At 42.7% G+C, this 19,435-nt stretch overlaps 1 protein-coding gene across 8 annotated transcripts in view; it reads left to right on the top strand.

Moving 5' to 3' along the window:
- The window catches only part of pcloa (piccolo presynaptic cytomatrix protein a), a 42,378-nt gene that overhangs the window by 7,049 nt on the left and 15,894 nt on the right, over positions 1–19,435 (top strand). For 7 of the 8 annotated variants that reach the window (XM_062064862.1, XM_062064864.1, XM_062064861.1 and 4 more), the window contains exons 4-7: positions 8,231–8,422; positions 10,488–14,454; positions 14,786–16,314; positions 16,405–18,475. In XM_062064862.1, coding sequence (XP_061920846.1) covers positions 8,231–8,422; positions 10,488–14,454; positions 14,786–16,314; positions 16,405–18,475 — 7,759 coding nt within the window. The other variant, XM_062064867.1, reaches the window with a different exon arrangement.

Raw genomic sequence — 19,435 nt, 5'->3', positions numbered from 1 at the left:
CTTGGGAAATCATCTCACAGTCTTACCTCTATTAGTTTTATCTGAATATTAAAGCACGGATGTCTACCTTTTTTATTGAGTCAGCATTATGTGTGAAGTCTTAATTGTTTCAAAGAAAGTTTTGTAATTGCAGCCGCTGCTGCTAATGAAGAGCTGGAATGGTACAATCAGTCAGTTGAGCACAAAACGTAATTATGTCGTAGAAATAGCGACTCTGTCATTCTGATGTAGGCCGCTCCACTCGACCGCGGGATGAGTCACAGAGAAACCCATGCTTGCACTTGTTCTACATTAAATGCGGTCAAAAGGGAACAAAACCTTCATAATTCCCAGAGAAAAAGTTGAGAAATAAAGAAGCAGTCCATGAACGGAGCTGCGCCACGTGTGCATCGCTGTGGGCCTAATCCTGGTTTCCTAAAAGGATTTAAAGGGCAACGGGAATCCTGTTATTTCTATTGAGGCTTGATCCTGCGCTCAAGTGTTTAATCTCCATCAATACCATTGTGGTAGAACACGAATAACCAAATGCTTACAGAACAAATCAGCATGCATATTTCACTTTAGGGATGTAACAATAAACGGTATAATGATACACCGGTGACACTGCTCACTTACTGGAGAAGCAAGCTAGCACTAGTTAGCTTAAATGCTAACATGAAAGCAAGATACAGTACATTATTGTTATACTGAATGCCCTGAGATAACATAATATTATATATATATATATATATATATATATATAATATATATATATATATATATATATATATATATATATATATATATATATATGTATTGGCACCAGCCACTAGACTAGATGGGACCAGTATAAGACTAGATCTGAACAATCTAAGTCTATGAGGATTAACATATGAAGCTTACTCGGATGAGACGGCGTCTTCTAAGACAAATCAAACAGTCCAATTGCGATCGATTGAATCCTTTTGAGATTACAATGACCTGGATGAATGAGATAATTTATAGACAATAATATTATGTATAATCATTAACACAATTCTGTCTGAGGCCCTAAGAAAAAAAAAATTCAACTTCTCAAATAAAATAATATGGTTCTTAAGCAGCAGACAATATTATTATACAACATATTTATTGTGCCAAGAAAGTATATTGTTTGGCTATGTAACAATTTCACATTAGATTATTTTTTTTATAAAACTTGATTATACTGTGTATGAGTACTTTTTGAGCACATTTAACAAAACTGTGATAATAATGATAACCGTGATATGAAATCTTAATATTGTTACATCCCTATTTTACATACAGTGCAGATATTTGCTTGCATTAGAAACCCCCACCGTCAAACAGTGCAGCTGCCTCACAGCTCTCCCATCACATGCCCAGGAGGCCCGAGCGTATAAAAATAGTTATGGCCACAAAGGCGGACAAGACGAGCTATTGCGAGGCAAACTCGCTATTAAACAAACATCCTTTTGTGTGCCCCTCTATTCATATTTAACTCTTTATTCGTGGGTGCACGTGAGGCTATCTCTGTTTGTTCATGAGGTGTGACATCTCATTTGCCAGCGTTGCAAACGGTAAATTTAACTGCAACTTAATAAAAGCCTGCACGTTTCTAGCAGGTTGGAACCCTCGGTACTGTGGACAAGAGCGCTGGTGTAGACAAGACAGTGGCCAGATTTTTACAACACACGCACATTTTGGCTCTCGTCACGTTCGGTTAGCACAGGCTGTAGTATTTACATCCTGACTGGCTCCCCCTCAACGCACTTAACTGCAGGGGCAGTTCTCCCAGAGTAAAAGTCGAATCCTTCAGTAAAAAAAACTGCAGTGTGAGTGAAAAACTGGCAGGTATTAGTCACGTTTTCAATAGTAGTCCAAAAAACAGTTGACTGGATGGTGTGCAGTAACGGCGAATAGGATGCTGACGCGTAGTGGAGGAGGGCTGACGCTCATGTGGAGGAGAGAGATGATATGAAATGAAAAATGAGTCTCAAAGGCAAGGAGGGGGTGGAGGGTTTGAGCTCAGTGCAGGGTGTCAGGAAGGATATGGGAGCCGAGCAGTGTGCACCGTGAAGGACCATCTTTTCCATTAGCCTTTAGCGCTCGTGACTCAAATACCTCCGAGTCACTTCCACAGCACCTGCTGGAGCAGCTCAATAATCCTGCCAGGTGCAAAAACAGAAAGCTTTTTTTTGCCTTTGCCATCAGGACTTCATTACAGTGTGAATGACATAAAAGACAGATTTTGTCATCTGGATTACGACTTTTTAATGCGCTGGTTTTAAACTTTTGGTGAACTGATGGAACAGCCCGTTTGATTTTAAAGACGGTTTTCAATCAATATTTTTCTTCTTTTCATTCTATTCCTTCTTTTTACATTGTGATACTCTATATCAGGGGTGTCCAAAGTGTGGCCCGAGGGCCAGTTGGGGCCCGCAGCTTGCTTTTTATTGGCCAGCAACACCTTCTACAAACAAATCAACATGTTTTTTAATTAGAAAAAACAAAGTAAAAATGGAACCAGACCAATTTTCTTTAAAAAAGAAATGGGACCTAAAAACTACAATGGCCGTTGACCCTTGCATTTTCTACATGGTGTTTAATGAACGTATGAACACATGTCTTGAAAGATATGGTAACATTTAGAGTGTGCTAAAGCCCTGGGGTAATAACAATACTTTAATTAATAAAGAATAATATTAAGAATAATTGATTAAACTACATTGTGTTGGTTTTTGTTATGTTTCGGTGTATGTATGGACCGCAGGAAGCAGAGATGGCAGGCAAGTGCAGAAAAGTAGCCCTCTTTATTACGGAAACACAGGTAACACAAAAAAAAAGATGTGCAGCTAGGAAGTGCACAAATGGAAAACAGCTGTATGAAGCGCAATGCTAGCAAAAGTACAGCATTGAGGTACAAAGCAAAATGATCCAGGGACAGGTTTTCTATGATTGCTAATCAGGGACAGGTGTAACCTGATTAGTAATCAGGGACAGGTGACTGAGCCAGCGCTCAGACTAGAGATGTGGTAGCAAATGGAGGCAAACAGGAAGATGAATAACAAATAAGAGAGCTGGACAGGAAATAATACAACATTGCTGGGTTGCATTTGAGGTCACATCCGTTTTTCTTCTTTGTGACTTAATTCACATGATGATTAAGCAGCTTGAGAGTAGCATTAAAACAAGTGAGAGTGAGTGTAGAGTTTGATCAGAAAATGCTGTATTCCTTTTCTGTTCTTGGGTGTTCCAGTCATTCAAATAGAGAGATAGGAAAGACATTTCATAGAGTCCCCAAATAAGTGGTTTATATATGTAATAAATTCAGGGAAAAAAACAAAAGTGCCTAAAAGTAAATGTCTCTTAAAAATATCACTTGCATCATTCCATGCTCAAGTCTGCAACAATCACTTTGTAAAATGTTTGTTTAAACATTCGATTTGTTTGATAAACGTTTAATGTTTCTCTTCTACATTAGTAGTGTTGAATGACAAAACTAAACGTAAAGAAAAGACAATAGATAGCATTATTTCGTGTTTTTTGTAGTTGCTATACCTGACTATAACTACGAAGACATGGTTGTGCAAATAAAATAATGTCATGTGAAGTCCTAGTAATACATATTGTGATTGTTGGTCCTATCCACCTTATTTGTGTTGTAGATTTTAATGGCAGAAACTAAAAGCTTAGTTGTTGTTGTGCAAGAAAGCCAATTAGTGCTTTATTCGAGACGGATGACCACATTATAACATTTTTGGTGATTTTCGTTAGTATCAAGAAAATATCCCTAATAGTATTAATAAAGTAGATGAATAAATATCTCGTAGACTCAACAGCATACTGACTCTTAATATAACGAGCAAACATTGCTGAACAACTTTGACGTCTTTAACTAAATAAAGAGACAAAATATAATTCACATCATAAAAAGAACTGCAGAAATGACTTGTAGATGAGACTAATATTTATAGCAGGAAATAAACTGCAAACAAACACGTCCTTTTTCTCATTAGCGTTAATGATCACAGCAGCACGGCACTTTTTATGTCAATCAAAAACTTACTGAGCAATGCACAAATAAGTCCAACATTGTCTTTCACCAATAAGTGATTAATTTGTGGACCCCACAGATATAAAGACATGATGTGCCTTCAATCTTTTCTTCTCTAAATCTTTGTGAGAATCAAATGAAGTGAAGTTGTAGCGAGCAGTAACGCCTTGGTAATGATGAATGGTTTAAATCCTTCAAAAAACATTTGTCTTCAGAGTGTTTAAGTCCACTCCATCCCATTTTGAATATTTTTTTCATGATCGCTTATATATTTGCCTCCACACCTTTCAAAATACGCCCAAATTTGCACTGATGCAGGTAAATAAACAGTAGCCTAACGGGACTCTACAACAGGCCTGGGCAACGGTGTGTATGTGTGTACTATATATCTATGTAGATATATAGTTGTAAAAATCTGCTCTACAGTATGTGTGCTTTGGTCCCCTTTTCCAGGCACACGAGTACAAAAACTCACAATAATGTCTGATTGAATGCTAAAAACTTTATAAAAGACAACCTCAAAAAAACATTTTTTACTGAGTGAAACACCCACAATATAATGTATATGAAAATAAAGAATGTGATATTTACAATATTAACTATGAACGATAAAACACCAATGATTGACAACATATGAACGTTGCTCTTCTTTCACTTCTTAGACCACATCCTCGATCGACATCTTTTACAATCAAGCAATGGGCAACAAAAATGCAAGAAACACGGCAAATATATGAACGCAAAGGGTAAAAAAACAACCTACAATCTGATATAATATCACTTTTCTGCTGAACATTGTTGTAAAATCTGCTTCCGTGTCTGTCCCTGACAATCGCGTTTCAGGCTGGCCGCTCTGTAAACAAACCCCTTCATAACATTATAATCATTGAATACTTTTGTGAATTTGCCTATAGCTAGTGTACCGGACCGGGGGGGACAGCACTTTCTTTGTCCGTGACACTGCAGTCCCTAAAAAACTAATTTCTGCAATCGGCCGATGAGCAACTGAGCCTAGCCTATCTTTACGGCAGCTGTGTCCCAGTGTTTATATGCTAAAAATTCTACTCACCTGGAAGATTCTTTCAAAAGTGATACACGCTTAGGGAGACACAATTACATTTCCATATTCCTTGTTACAAAATGCAGGAGTGTAGCCAGAACACCGGTTTCACTTTGGGAGCAAGCTCCAACAAACACGTTGTCTATCCACAGTGGGAAGCGGCTTCTAAGATACTGATCCTCACCACCATGGCGGAAAATAAACTAAGTTTCTTTCAAGTATCATTGTCACTGGAGGACTTGAGGAAAATAAATGGCTAAGCATGCTACACACTAGTTTCTGTGACTTTTAATGCAACAATATAAAACAATGTCTTGGTATTAAATTAATAAAAATAATTTGTATTATGTTGAACTACATTGAGGGCAGCATGGTGCACGGTGGGACAGGGGTTAGTGCGTGTGCTTCACAATACGAAGGTCCTGGGTTCCACGTCTTTCTGTGTGGAGTTTGCGTGTTGTCCCCGTGACTGCGTGGGTTCCCTCCGGGTACTCCGGCTTCCTCCCACCTCCAAAGACATGCACCTGGGGATAGGTTGATTGGCAACACTAAATTGGCCCTAGTGTGTGAACGTGAGTGTGAATGTTGGCTGTCTCTCTGTGTTGGCGACTTGTCCAGGGTGTACAAAACTACAACAATATACAGTAGGAGGGGGATTCATATGGCCCCATTCGCTGCGTTTACCTGACGTATGAAACGTGACGAAATGGGGGCGTGGGGTGCACTATCCACTTTAGCCGCCAGATGGCAGTAGAGTGTTAAATATCTTAAAATGTGTTTTGTGGTAATTCCAACTGTGACGACAGCGTCAGTTGCTATGTTGTATGGTTATTTCCATCATTTTCACAAGACTGAATTGCAAAATGATTAGCCCCCCACCTTCCTCTCAGACAAAATCCACCCATGAATCCCTTCCCTAATTTAACAAAAAATTAAATATAAGAATGTTAACAAAACTACTTAAATAACTTTTGTTTTTGGCAGATACTCCTGAAAAAAGTGGAGCAGGATGGGGCAAAGTGGGCCTGAGTGAGCAGTAGAGAGAGATGCAGAGTTTGCACTAACAGACTAGAAGAGACGGTGTTGTTGCATAAACTCTGAGGAAAAGCAAGTAATATGCTGGGCATACAGACAAATAAAGTATCGATCCCATCACGCTAGTATCAATCAGATTTTTCAAAACCCACCTTGGTACTGATACTATCAATATCTAGATCGGTACGCTCACCCCAATTTTTTATTAAATCCTTTTGAGCAACCTTTATGAAGAGATTATGGCCATTCCATGTCAGTTACAAAGCTGTTTTATAGTGTAGTTTTACACACCACAAGGCATTTATTCCAATCACCTCTCTCGTAACGTTTGACTCTCATCAATCAACCACGAATTGCATTAACTCAGCGGACAGCACCGTCAATAAATTTGGAATATTTACTAGCGCAAAGATCTTTTTTGGCTCATGGTGTACAGTAGTGTTTCCCAGCCAGCGGCGACTCACCAATGAGCGTAAGAGAGGATAAGGATTTTAGCAGTAAGGACACAGTAAAGATGATTCGGCTAGTAACATTTTACAGTCCCTTTAGGTGAACTGACACTCGCTCCTAACCGAAAACGCCATCGATTTGCAGATGAGTAGCGAGATAATATTGAGTGCATGAGTCACCCAAACAACCATTAAGTTTGGTCGACTTTTCACCTTATAGCCTCTGTCCTATCTATCCATCGCGATGACCTCTTTTCACACATTCCTCTCAATTCTTCATCTATCTGGCTCTCGGAGATCCTCATCTTTCCTCTCTCTTTGTGTGCCTGCCTCTTGTCTAAATTTAGACGTGTAAATCCCACATTGGATCCCTTGTTTTCATCAAAGAGCGACACAGAACTTCACTATATTTTAAAGAAGGTTGTGACTCAGGTCTTTTTAGAACTAGTGTCCTTAGTTGGGCTGTGATTAGTGGGGAACTCTGCCTGACCTGTTACTAATCAGTTCACCAAGATTGGGTCGATAGAAGGACTTGTCATTCTTTTTATCGAGGCATCATGGTTCTTATCAGGCTGTCTGTGTGTCATCACTACCGTCAGCAGCTCCCTGTGGGTGTTGTCACCAGGCGCATGCGACGCTCCAAAGTGTCCTTGCAGGTTGCCCATTTTTAAAAAAAAAAGACTTTTGTGATTCATCCAACCTGCAGAATGAGACATGTTTGTTGAATGTTCTCAGCCTTGAAGAAGAAGCCATGTGTAGCTTTAAATCAGGAAGATATGAATAGCTTCAAGGCATGCCACGATACTGCTGAAACAAAACATGGTTTACAGTGGCGGCTCAGAAAACATGCACAGTTCATTCTAGGATGCTGTTTCACATTCAGTTAGTTCAAATTTGAGATTTAATACTGGAATAGGATAATCTGATTACTTATGTTGTTATACTCATTCCGACATTGGAGCCTTGAGTATTGGCCAATATTAATGCGATACGATCAATCAGCAGGAATCATACATACTTTTGTTATTTTGTCATGTGCAAAGTTGAAATCAAGTGAAATTTGTCAAACAGATATCAACGGTAAGCATTAAAAACACCAACCTATTTATTATTAACTGTCTGGGATGGACTTATGCTGTCTTTATTTTGAAGTGGAATAGTATTTTTTTTATTTGGCGACTTCTATTGGCCACAATAATTCATTATATTAATCCCTTGATGCAATTAGTTGAATGATGCAGAAACCTTTGTTACTGGATACTTTGGAATGCGCTTCTGCTTTGGAGAATTTGTATGTGTAATTCATATGCAACTATAATTATTTATTACTTGTTTATATTGACAAATGTGATGTTTTAGACTGCAATATTGTTTAACCAAAGACACGTATTGCGTATGTCTAGCTTGTTTGCTAATGTGTGCTTGGCTGTTGCGTACCTGCTAGCTCTATAGCCTACCTTAGTGACCTTTTATAAATGACAAGTAAACTTACTGCAGGAGTGTTTGTATCAGTGCGCTTCTATGGGGAAGTTTAGATGCAAGACCATATAGGACCGCAACATCCTTTCTATGTAATACATAATTTGTAATATTCATAATATATAATGTATTTGAATAACTAACCAATTGTTTCACTCATTGTCATTTCAGAAAGAATGGCTTTGCCTCAACTGTCAAACAAGAAGAGCCAATCAGTTGGATGATGTGCTACCACTGGCGATGACTTCCCTAAAGAAGCTACCACCTACTATCACTTCCGATCCCTCCTCCACCTCTGCCCCTGCTGCTGTAGTTAGCAAACCCGTAGTAGAAGACCAAACCCCGCCAGCCCCTGAGACTAAGGTAGAAGCTACACCTGAGCTGATATTGCATGACCACAACAAACTACTCTCTGTTAACCAAGAAAAAATGTTAGACCGATCACTATCAGCCGAAGCTGACATCTCCGAGGCTGTAGCTTCTATTGTACCTGAAATTAAAGAACAGCAGCAACAGGGCTATGACATTGAAAAATCTGATGCTAAGAAAAATACTGCCAAGGCAATCCCAGTAGTTGAGAAAAGTAATTTGAACTCAGACATAGCAGTCCCTGTAGATGAATTAAAGACACAGAATGATAGTGAAACAGCAGCAGCTGAGGGAAATCCAAGTTCCACTGAAGAGGTGATGGAGAACTTTTCTGAGGTCCCTGATTCAAGTATTAATGAGGCAACGACACCTGCAAAGGTAGAAAAAGACACAAATCTCTCTATAGGCCAGAGTGACTTGACCGGTAGCGAAACTAATCAACTAGAGCCACCTCAATTGGATTCAAAAACAACAAAACAACTCCAAAACGAAGTGGTGGATTTAAGTGAGGTGCCTCCTATAGATGAGATGGTGGATTCTGCTTTGAACATAGACTGTACAAATATCACTCAAAAAGCTGAGGCTGGAAGTGTTGACAATACAGGTGAACTCAGCGCAGAACCTGAGCCAATTGTAGAGGCGCCACCAAGCAAAGAGGATGCTCCTGCTGACTTTCTTGCGAATGCACCTCTGTTAGCTAAATCTGAGCCTGCTAAACATGAGATGCAGGAAACAGAGTCTGATCCATCAAAACACATAGAATCGATCAGTAATCAAGCAGAGACGAGTCAGGCTGATCAATTAGGATTTGTAGAAAAACAGCAGGAGCTCGAAAATAAGTTACTTCCTGTTTCTCAAAATGACACTACTGTTGTTGAAAATGCACCACTGACTATAGCTGCTGATCCGGAAGTATCTGTCCAAGGCGGTGCGGAAAAGTCAGCTGAGTTGGAGACAGTAATGGACACTTTCATAGAAGAAACAAATACTAAAAAGGAGAAGGAAGGAAAGAATGAGAAGGCAGCTGTTGAGATAAAGTGTGATGACTTTGAAGAGGTAAATAAAAAAAAAGTCTCTGAGGCAGCCGGCGAGGAGAAAGCTGATCAAATAAGTCCTGTTGAACAAACTGACAAGATAAAGGCAATTGAGCAGAAACTTCTTAATGAGCTGGTTTCTGCTGAAACAGTACCAGGAAACAATAATAATGACACTCAAAATGAGGCTGTGCTTCAAGAGGTAGAGCAAGAAACAAATCACAAGCTACCTTCTGCTCAAGAGAGCCTTGTTCAAACAGCTTCACCCCCAGAGATGTCAACAGAGACAGAGAAAGATGGCGATGTTTTGCTAAAAGAGCATGATGATTCTAAAAAAGCTGTGGTTCCAAATTCTAAAGATTGTGAAAAGGTCAGAACCAAAGAGTCAATTCAGAGTGAGGTCTTACTTTCTCCCTCAGCTGTCATTAGTCAGATGCACGTCAGCGATAAAACCCTCGAGGAGAAAGTAATCCCAGATACAAACAGTATCGGTGAAAATGTTACACGAAATCAGAAGGAAGCACTCGACATAGTGGAAAAACACTCTGCCTTTGAGAGTGACGCAAACAAAAACAGTGTTGGCTCATTACCTGCCACAAGCAATATTCAGGAATCTATTTCAGTATCTGAGGCAAACGTAGTCGGCGCCAAAGATGGCACAGCAGAGATTGAAGCAGGGAAGAACGTCACATCACAGAACAACAAAGTGTTAGATGCATGTGTTGAGAATAGCAATGCTTCTATATTAGTAGATTTAGCCCCTGTAGCAAAACCCCATATTGTAGACTTTGTAGATTGTGAGCAGAACACTGAAGACGCTAGTTTGATGGAGAAAAAGGTGGGCCAAACTGAACTTCAGGGAAAGCAGTGTGAAGAAGATGCAATGCATGAGGTGACCATAGTATTTCGCTTAAGTTGAGAAAAATGTAGTGGTTCTTTCACAATTGTGTGCTTTATTCTGGCTATATTTTACCAAACAGTTCAACTGAAATTAAGTTTGTTAATATATTTGTTAAATCCAACAGGTCAAGAAGATTGGGACCCTGAAGGAGCCCGCAGAAAGAGAAAGGGCCACCAATGAGTGCAGTGCTACCAGCCCCTCAGACCTGGCAAAGCTAGAAAGCACCGTTCTACCCATTCTTGAGGCACAAGCAAAGGGTGACAATCAAACGGACACATTAAAGACCAGACGTAAATTAGAGGTCCTTCTTCTGTCACCTGACTCCCCTTGCTCAGAAGATGACAGAGAACTTGGCAAAACCAACGCAAAGAAAAAGCTCCTCGTACCGCTGGACGTCAAGGCGGATTCTCTGGATGATAGCAGCGAAAGCTTTGGAAAAGAAAGCCCAATATCGGGCGATGACGAGGATTTCATCCGCAAACAGATCATAGAAATGAGTGAAAATGAGGACGCCTCACCGTCTGATGAGGAGAACCCAATAAAGCAAAAAATCAGAGAGGATGAGAGGAAAAAAGTGGAGCGTAAGAAAACTGCTCCTTTGGAGAGGAGTGCATCAGGAAAAGGCAAAAGGCTAACCAAGAAGAACTCTATATGTCCAAATGATGACGAAGATGAAGAACTGCAGAGCTCTCTGAAGAAAGCTCAAGTAGTGGAGGCAGCAGAGATAAAAGAAGAGGAATGTCATCCTGCCACTGCAGTTCGTTTATTTCCAACAATGGAGCTGAATACAAGCAGCAGCCCTGTGTGTATAACTAATGTTGAGCTAGAACTTGAGATGGAATGTCTTACGGATTCACCAGACGATCGATCCAAAGGAGAGGGGTCATCAAGTCTACATGCGTCCAGCTTTACACCCGGGACGTCCCCAACATCTGTGTCTTCACTGGACGAAGACAGCGACAGCAGCAGTCCCAGCTATGTCCGCTCTGGTGAGAGCAGGCAACATAGAAAAGCCAAACACAGACAGCCTGGACAGATGCTGCCTACTATTGAAGACTCGTCTGAAGAAGAAGAGATGCGTGAAGAAGAAGAGCTACTCAGGGAGCAGGAAAAACAAAGGGGATCTGGTAAAAAATCCAAAAAAGACAAAGAGGAGGTTCGAGGCCAGAGGAGGCGTGACCGTTCGAAGACGCCCCCAAGCAACCTTTCACCAATTGAAGATGCTTCGCCAACGGAAGAACTGAGGCAAGAGGCTGAGATGGAGGAAATTAGGCGCTCCTCCTGCTCGGATTTCTCCCCTAGTATTGAATCAGACCCTGAAGGGTTTGAAATCCACCCTGCAAAGATTGCAGCAGTCCAGAAAACATATAAATTACCTATGTCTGTATCCCTTCACTCTCCAACGGAAGATCTAAACACAGATAAAACGAAAAAACCTCTTAGATCTGCTGATGAAGCGTATGAGGAAATATTGCTGAGGGCAAAGTCTCCTACAGTTGAAAATATTGAGCTACAACCGGGAAAGGAGTCTCTTTACGGAGGTGTGCTCATTGAAGATTATGTGTTTGTCGAAAACTCAACAGGTGACATTGGAGAGACAGAAAAGATGAGCGTTCCCGCTGAGCCGAAAAAGCTGAGATCGCCAGATGAAGTTTATGAAGACATGATGAAGAAAAGGAAGGAATTCATGAAACTAGAACAGGAATATCACAATATGCAACCACAATTAGGAAGTACAAACCCAGAAATTGTTTTGCAGCCTGCTGACAATACTTCATCCAACATCAGTCAAGTAACTCTGGGAAAGGATGAAAAACCATTGTTGGATGCTGACACCGCATACGAGGAACTCATGAAGAAAGTCCTGACTCCTGGAACAAGTCCGACTTTACAAGAGTCAGAAATGGATGCCACCTCATCTAGAAGGGCTCTTTATCCAATCCCAGACCTAAGAGTCACACAGTGTTCCTCAGGAGAGTTATCCTCTGACGAAGAGAGTATCAATAAAAGGGAGGAAGTTATATCAGACATGACTGTGGAAACTACTACTCCTCCTTCAGATGAGCAAACACACACCCCCGTTACAGCATCCCAAACTGACATTGTTGACCTGTCAAGTCCAATTTCAATGATATTGGACCCTGTTACTGCAAGTGTGACCACCTTGCCCACAGTCCCCCAGTATGCACAGGGTACTCCTAGCATCATTACAACTGCACCACCTGTTCCCCCTAAACCAAATGTCCTGCGTCGGGCTAGTTCTCAGGAAAAAGCAGATGTTGAACCACCACTGCCTCCTCCTACACCACAAAAACCTACAGTGTTTCCCAGGAAACCTCCAGTTCCACTCCCTCCTCAGGCTTTAGCCACTCAAGCAAGGCCAGAGACTGCTACCACGACTTCACAAGCTAAACAATCATTTACACCGACATACAAACCTCATGTTCCACCTCCTGTTCCCCCAAAGCCCTCCATTCCTTCTGGGATTGGGGAAGGCACCAGGCCAGTACATGTCAAACCACCAATTGCACCGAAACCTTCCTCGCAGTCCCCCTCACCTGCACTTGCTCCACATCCACCTAGACCGACCATGCTGACCACGTGCTCCTCTGACATAGCTTTGAATCTCAGTCCCTCATCTGAGAGCAAGCCAATCCAACCCTCACCAAAGTCCCCTACTTCCCCAAGATATGCGAGGAATCTTCGCGATACATACGTGGTCATCACGCTCCCCTCTCAGCCCAGCTCTCCAGTCGACGGCATTTCAACTCAAGCCCCATCTGACCCTGGCCCGACATCTCCTTCTAACAAAGCCCAGCACCAAAGCTATTATCAAACACAGGCTCAATCGCAGCAGTCACCCCCTCCTCATACAACTAGAATGCCTCTAGCTTACACTCGAGTCATTGAATCTATTGAAAGCCAAGAGATATGTAGCCCAGAAAAACATGTATCGAGCTCTTGCCACATCATCGAGGCTGTGTCGGCCTCTGCACAGCTTCCTGTGGTAATGCCAAACCTAATCTCTCAATTGGTTACCACAGAGGTACAAAGAACTACAGTCTCGGTGGTCCACGAAAGGACGCCACCACCTGTGCCAGCTCCAAGGGCAAACGGAGTACCGATTTCACTAGAAAAACACAAGACGCCATTGCTTGCGCAGAATGGACAGATAGTCTTGCCTGCTGACGTAGTTGATTTGAGGACTATGAAGGTGGACGCAGAGTCGGACATGAGCGGAGTAGATTTGTCTTCTGGCCCAGACTCAAGACGCCAGTCTTTTGCTGCTGATGCCAGTCGCCAGAGCAGTGCAGTGCAGTCGCCTGTTGTCAACCTGAGCACTGAATCCTCCACTGTCTCAATCATGACTGATAGCATCACCATTGTGACCTGCGCTGCCACCATCCAGAGGTGTGATAATTTAGAAACCTCTCAAGCATCTTCAATTCCCCTACAGCTAACAAAAAACAAAGTATTCGAACCAGTCTCACAAATTGTGTACCGCTCCGTGGACTCTCAACCTCCCGCTCATTCTGGTGAGATCCCAATTAATCTCACAGTTGGATCTAGTACAGGTGGTGGAACCTTCCAAACACCACCTGTAATCTCTGAACTCAACTCTATTGCTGGTTGTGTTGCTAATGGACTAACGGCAGGCACAACATCAATAGCAGGAGCTGTCGACTTGAGCACTGCAAAACCATTCAATACCGTAGTATCAATGGATGCCGCTTCTACCGAGGTCGTCACAGCGGTGATTGCAGTAGACGACGGCAAGCCAGTTGATCTAACCGCAGGGAAAAGAGCAGTATGCTGTGACGTTGTGTACAAGCTTCCCTTTGCAGGGAGCTGCACCGCACAGCAGCCCACAACACCTTTGCCCGAAGACCGTTTTGGATATCGTGATGACCACTACCAGTATGACCGCTCGCCCTATGGCATGAGGGGCTTTGGCGGCATCAAACCATCAATGTCAGACACCAATCTGGCAGAGGCTGGCCTGTTCTTTTACAAGAGTAAGAACAGCTATAATTTCAGTGGCACCACAGACGGTGCGGTAGATCTTTCCTCTACAAAGATGTCTGATGCAGGTCAGTGCTGTGACATTGCCGACCTGTCACTTAAATGTCATTTTGAACTGCTACCCCTGATCCATGGCTAACATGGCTTTATATATATATATATATATATATATATTTTTTTTTTTGCATGATAGTGATTTTTTTTTTCTTTTTGTCATTTTGTTGTGATTTTTTTGTGCCTGCATGCTCTTTCTGTATACATTGTTTATACTTTGGGAGCTTTTTTCACCCTTTTTTCCATCACTTTATGATTTCGGTAAGAGATTGCTCACTTCATATACTTCTCCAACTGAATTTCAGGGTCTCAACTAATGTTATTTTTAATGATTATTCCTAACAGGTGAAGCAGTTGACTACTCCAAGAAAGGGATTTACGCAGGAATGACAATCCCTCCTTATTCCCAAGCCAGAGTAACAAGTGGTGTTGGGACTCTCTTTGGTACAAGTAGTGTCTTGAGGTCATCAAATGGGGTGGTTTATTCATCTGTTGCTGCACCAATTCCATCTACATATGCAATAACCACTCAACCAGGGTCCATATTTTGCACGTCGTACAACAGTCAATCGAGTATACATACCAGCGATACCATGCCTTCGCTGTCGAACCTGCAGAGTTTGCCATTGACACGATCCCACAGTTTCCTGTCTACTGTCTCCATTACTACAGCCACAGAGCAAGGCGACACCCCTCTCAATCTCGAGCTAACTAAAGTGGATACTAGTGTTAATTCTGTCACCAAAGCAACAACCTCTTTAACCCTTGACACTTATACGGATGCATCCCTTGAGGCCATCGCTGCCTCATTGGAGGCTCTTTCCTCACCCATGGTTCCCGGAGATGGTCAGTATCAAGCAGAGCGTGAAAGGCTAGAAATGGAGAAACTCAAGCAGCAGCGCCTTGCTGAGGACCTGGAATGGGAGCGCCAGGAGATTCAACGTTTTCGTGAGCAAGAGCAGCTGCTGGTGCAGAAGGAGCTGGAAGAGCTGCAGGTCATGAAGCAGCAGATATTGACTCAGCAGGAAGATGAAAGGCAAGCTCACCTAATGATGCAAAAAGAAACCTATGCTCAGCAACAGCAGCAGCTTGAGCAAATTCAAAGACTCCAAGAACAACTCCGTATGCAGCTGGAAGAGCAAAAGCTTCGTCAGATGTATCCAGGTGGAGACATGCTAGGAAACGGCATCCAAGAGGCTGTTGTCTTGGGTCCTGATGGCACAGTGCTGTCGCGAAAGATCACAGACAGTGGTTGCCAAACAGATGAAGAGGATGAGACACTAAACAAAGCATACACGTCAGGAAGGAAAAAGAAGAGCACCAAAAAGAGTGTTGACAGTTGTGTGCAGACTGATGATGAGGATCAAGAGGAATGGGAGTCTCAGAGAAGCCGACAGAACAGACCACGTACTGCCAGGGGAGATAGGGCAGGTCAGTCTGAGATATCTCTTCAAGCCCACACTGAGATTTCTATACAAACAGACACCGATGGAAACATCATAATGGACACAAGAATGGAACTCTCTGACTCTGAAAGGATCTCACCGAAGAAACAACTCACACCCTTGGAGATCGGTCTTTCTAACCTCAAAGCTGAGTCATCCATGCTTCAAGCACCACCTAAATCCCCCAATGTGCTCTACTCTCCCTTATCACCCTGCATTTCACCCAGCAAATCACTTGAGTTTGTATCTTATGATAAATCACTGGGTGATAAAAGTCCTCAGAAGCTAAAGGGAAGCATAGACCCATTAAATGTCTCTCCAGGAAGTCCAAGGGGGCCAAAGCCCATGCAGAGATCTATGTCTGACCCCAAACCCATGAGTCCAACAGGAGAAGACAGGATAACATCTGGTAACCAGTATAGTGAAACTGTGAGGACAATTTGATTGTTAGATTCATTTGACTATCTGTATACAGTACATAATGTATTAAAATAACATAAATATGTGATTGTTTTGCAGGAGAAAGGCTCAGGTGGCACACCGACCGGCACTCAAAAGAAAGTGAAAAGGACTCTTCCCAACCCTCCCTCAGAGGATGAGTCCACAGCCAGTGGACAGACAGCATATAGTACCGGTTCTGCTCGCCGAAGAATGTGCCGCAATTCAAACATGGCACGCGCCAAGATCCTGCAAGACATAGATCGTGAGCTCAATATGGTGGAGCGCGAGTCGTCCAAACTCCGTAAAAAACAGGCAGAGCTGGACGAGGAGGAGAAAGAGATTGATGCCAAACTGAGGTACTTAGAGATGGGCATTAATCGGAGGAAAGACGTCCTGCTGAAGGAGCGGGAAAAGCGAGAGAGGGCTTATTTACAGAGTGTGGCTGAAGACAGAGATTATATGTCGGATAGTGAGGTCAGCAACATCCGAGAGGCAAGAGGTGCACATGGAGACGATGAAGATGAGGAATTAGACACCCATGGTCTTGAACGTCCAAGAACGGCACCTCAATCAGAATTGGACGACTTTGTTCCACCTCAAACCAAACATGAATATGGAAAATACGCACAGTACCAATACTCTCAAGGCCAATTCCAGCAGTCACTCTACCAGACCCCCCAGTCCTACCAGTCTCATTCCATCTACTCATCTGTGCCCTCACTCACCAGCTCCCAGCAGCAAAGTTACCATCAGATGCTCCTGCTGCAGCAGAAAGCTGCCAGACAAGCTGCTCTACTCTCAGAACTAGATGCCACCAAATATGACGTCATCAGCCGCCAGCCTGATCCCACATCGTCGTCTTACCTCGGTGTGAAATATGACAAATATGGTAACCACCTGGACCTCAGAGCCTTGGAGGTAGGAAGTATAGCAGGTAGCCCCATGTCAACTGTGTCTGATTCCTACTACAGCGACCTTGATCACCACACACCAAGGAGCTACCTGCTACTGGAAGATGCTGCAGAGTTAGCTAAGAGCTCCACCGGTCTTTCTGCATCGTATAGTCTTGCTGAAAGAGAGCTGGCCAAAGCAGAGAAGCTGCTGCAACGGAGCGCTGCTGACCTTGGATCAACTGACTATCTCGGGTCCAGCTCCAGGCTGCATACGTATGGAAAAACCCCGGATGAAGATGATCCAATGGAGGAACCCTATGAGCTGAAGCTCCTAAAGCAGCAGCTCAAGCAAGAATTCAGGAGAAGCACAAGTGGGACAGAGAGCTTGGACCCACTGACAGGTCTCTCCCAACACTACTATACCCCAAGCTCTGGTGTCTCCAGTTACTCTCAAAGACACTATCCAAAGACGGATAAGTACAGCATCAGTCGATTGACTCTGGAGAAGCAGGCGGCTAAACAACTTCCAGCGTCAATGTTGTACCAAAAACACAAGACTCCATTAGAGCCGAATACCTCCACCAAGTATTCCTCTATTACTGAGAGCAGAGGTCTGGATATGGATTATACCAGCTATTTGGGTTCTACTAGTGGCTCCCCAAGATCCAGCCGACTCATGCAGGATGAGATTACCTTTGGCCTTCGTAAGAATATCGCAGAGCAGCAAAAATACTTAGGCTCTACTTTGGGAGCTAACTTGGCTGGTTCGCTAAACCTGGGCCAGAGCATGGGCTTAGACTCTGCTTATCCCAGTGGTAGTCGTTCGAGACCTTCATCTAGGCCTACGTCCTGCTATGGCCTGGACTTGTCCATCAAAAGAGACCCTTCCAGCTCCTCACTGAGACTCAAAGGTGACGGCGAAGCCTCCTCAGAAGGGCCAAGTTTCCAAACACCCTCCGGTCGCACCAAACCCACCAGCCTGCCTATCGTGCAAAGCGGGCGAGGGAGAATACCCATCGTGGCGCAGAACTCTGAGGAAGAAAGTCCACTGAGCCCCGTTGGGCAGCCTATGGGCATGGCTCGTGCTTCAGCGGGACCTCTGCCGCCCATCTCGGCCGACTCCAGGGACCAGTATGGTTCTTGCCTGTCGTTGCAGGACTCACAGCAGCAGCAGCAGCATATGAGGGAGGAAGCAAGCAGGGGTAGAGGGTATGTGCTGCTGGATGATCTTCAGGGCCCCATGTCAGATAGTGAAGGTAAAGAACAGACCTGTCACACTATCTTTTTGTGTTTGCTCTTTATCTTGCATGCAGTTGCGGTCACTTTTTGTAATCTTCTGGGTCTGTCCTTTCTTTGTGGTGTCACAGTTGTCAAAATGTCTTCTGAGGGATGCTGTTTGAATGTACCTTTATGCATGCATATGCTTTCCTGCCTACACTTCTGATATTACGTAACAGTCTCGAATGTTGGTCCACTGCACGTGTGTTTCAAGCTACACTGTGTGGGAAGTGTTCACTTCCAGAAACAACCTCAATCTGAACTTAGTTTGTAGAGAAATACAGCGTTTTACACTTTTATTTGAGCTGTTTGACAGAGTAGCCATACTTTCATAGTCTTAAGGCCTAACAATATTTGAGTTAAAATCTTTAATCTGCTAAAAGCATGAACTGGCAAATGTCTTCCACATCTTGGAAAATAGACAAAATAGCAAAGTGAGACAAAACATAATTTAATTTAATGACAAAAATTACAACATGTACATTCTTAATGACAAAAATAAAAACATGATAGCTCCATTTGGGTTATTAAAATGAAATTATGGATGGTTTGTGTATGTTTGAAGCACTGTGATGAAAAGGGTGTCTCGATCCAAGAATCAACAAGAATCACACTATGTTGGCTTGAATGTATAAGCTCTGATACAAGGAGTTTGCGCGTTTTCTTGTGTAAAGTTGGACTGCCAGTTATGGTAGGTTATAGGCTACTAGGAGCTAGAACCTACACAACAGCTAAGTGCACAATAGCACACAAACTAGACATATGTAATAAGTCAATAATTAAAAAATATTGCAGTCAAAACACCACACTTGGCAGAATAAACAAGTATCAAATAATTATAGTTGCATTTTACTTACACATACAAAGTCTCCAGGGCAGAAGCGGATTAGAAAGTATCCTGTAACAAACATGTCCGCATCATTCAACCTACTACATCA

This window comes from Entelurus aequoreus, linkage group LG12 (assembly GCF_033978785.1).
Source record: "Entelurus aequoreus isolate RoL-2023_Sb linkage group LG12, RoL_Eaeq_v1.1, whole genome shotgun sequence".
In the NCBI taxonomy this organism is placed as follows: domain Eukaryota; kingdom Metazoa; phylum Chordata; class Actinopteri; order Syngnathiformes; family Syngnathidae; genus Entelurus; species Entelurus aequoreus.
This window is presented reverse-complemented; position numbering and strand designations above follow the sequence as displayed.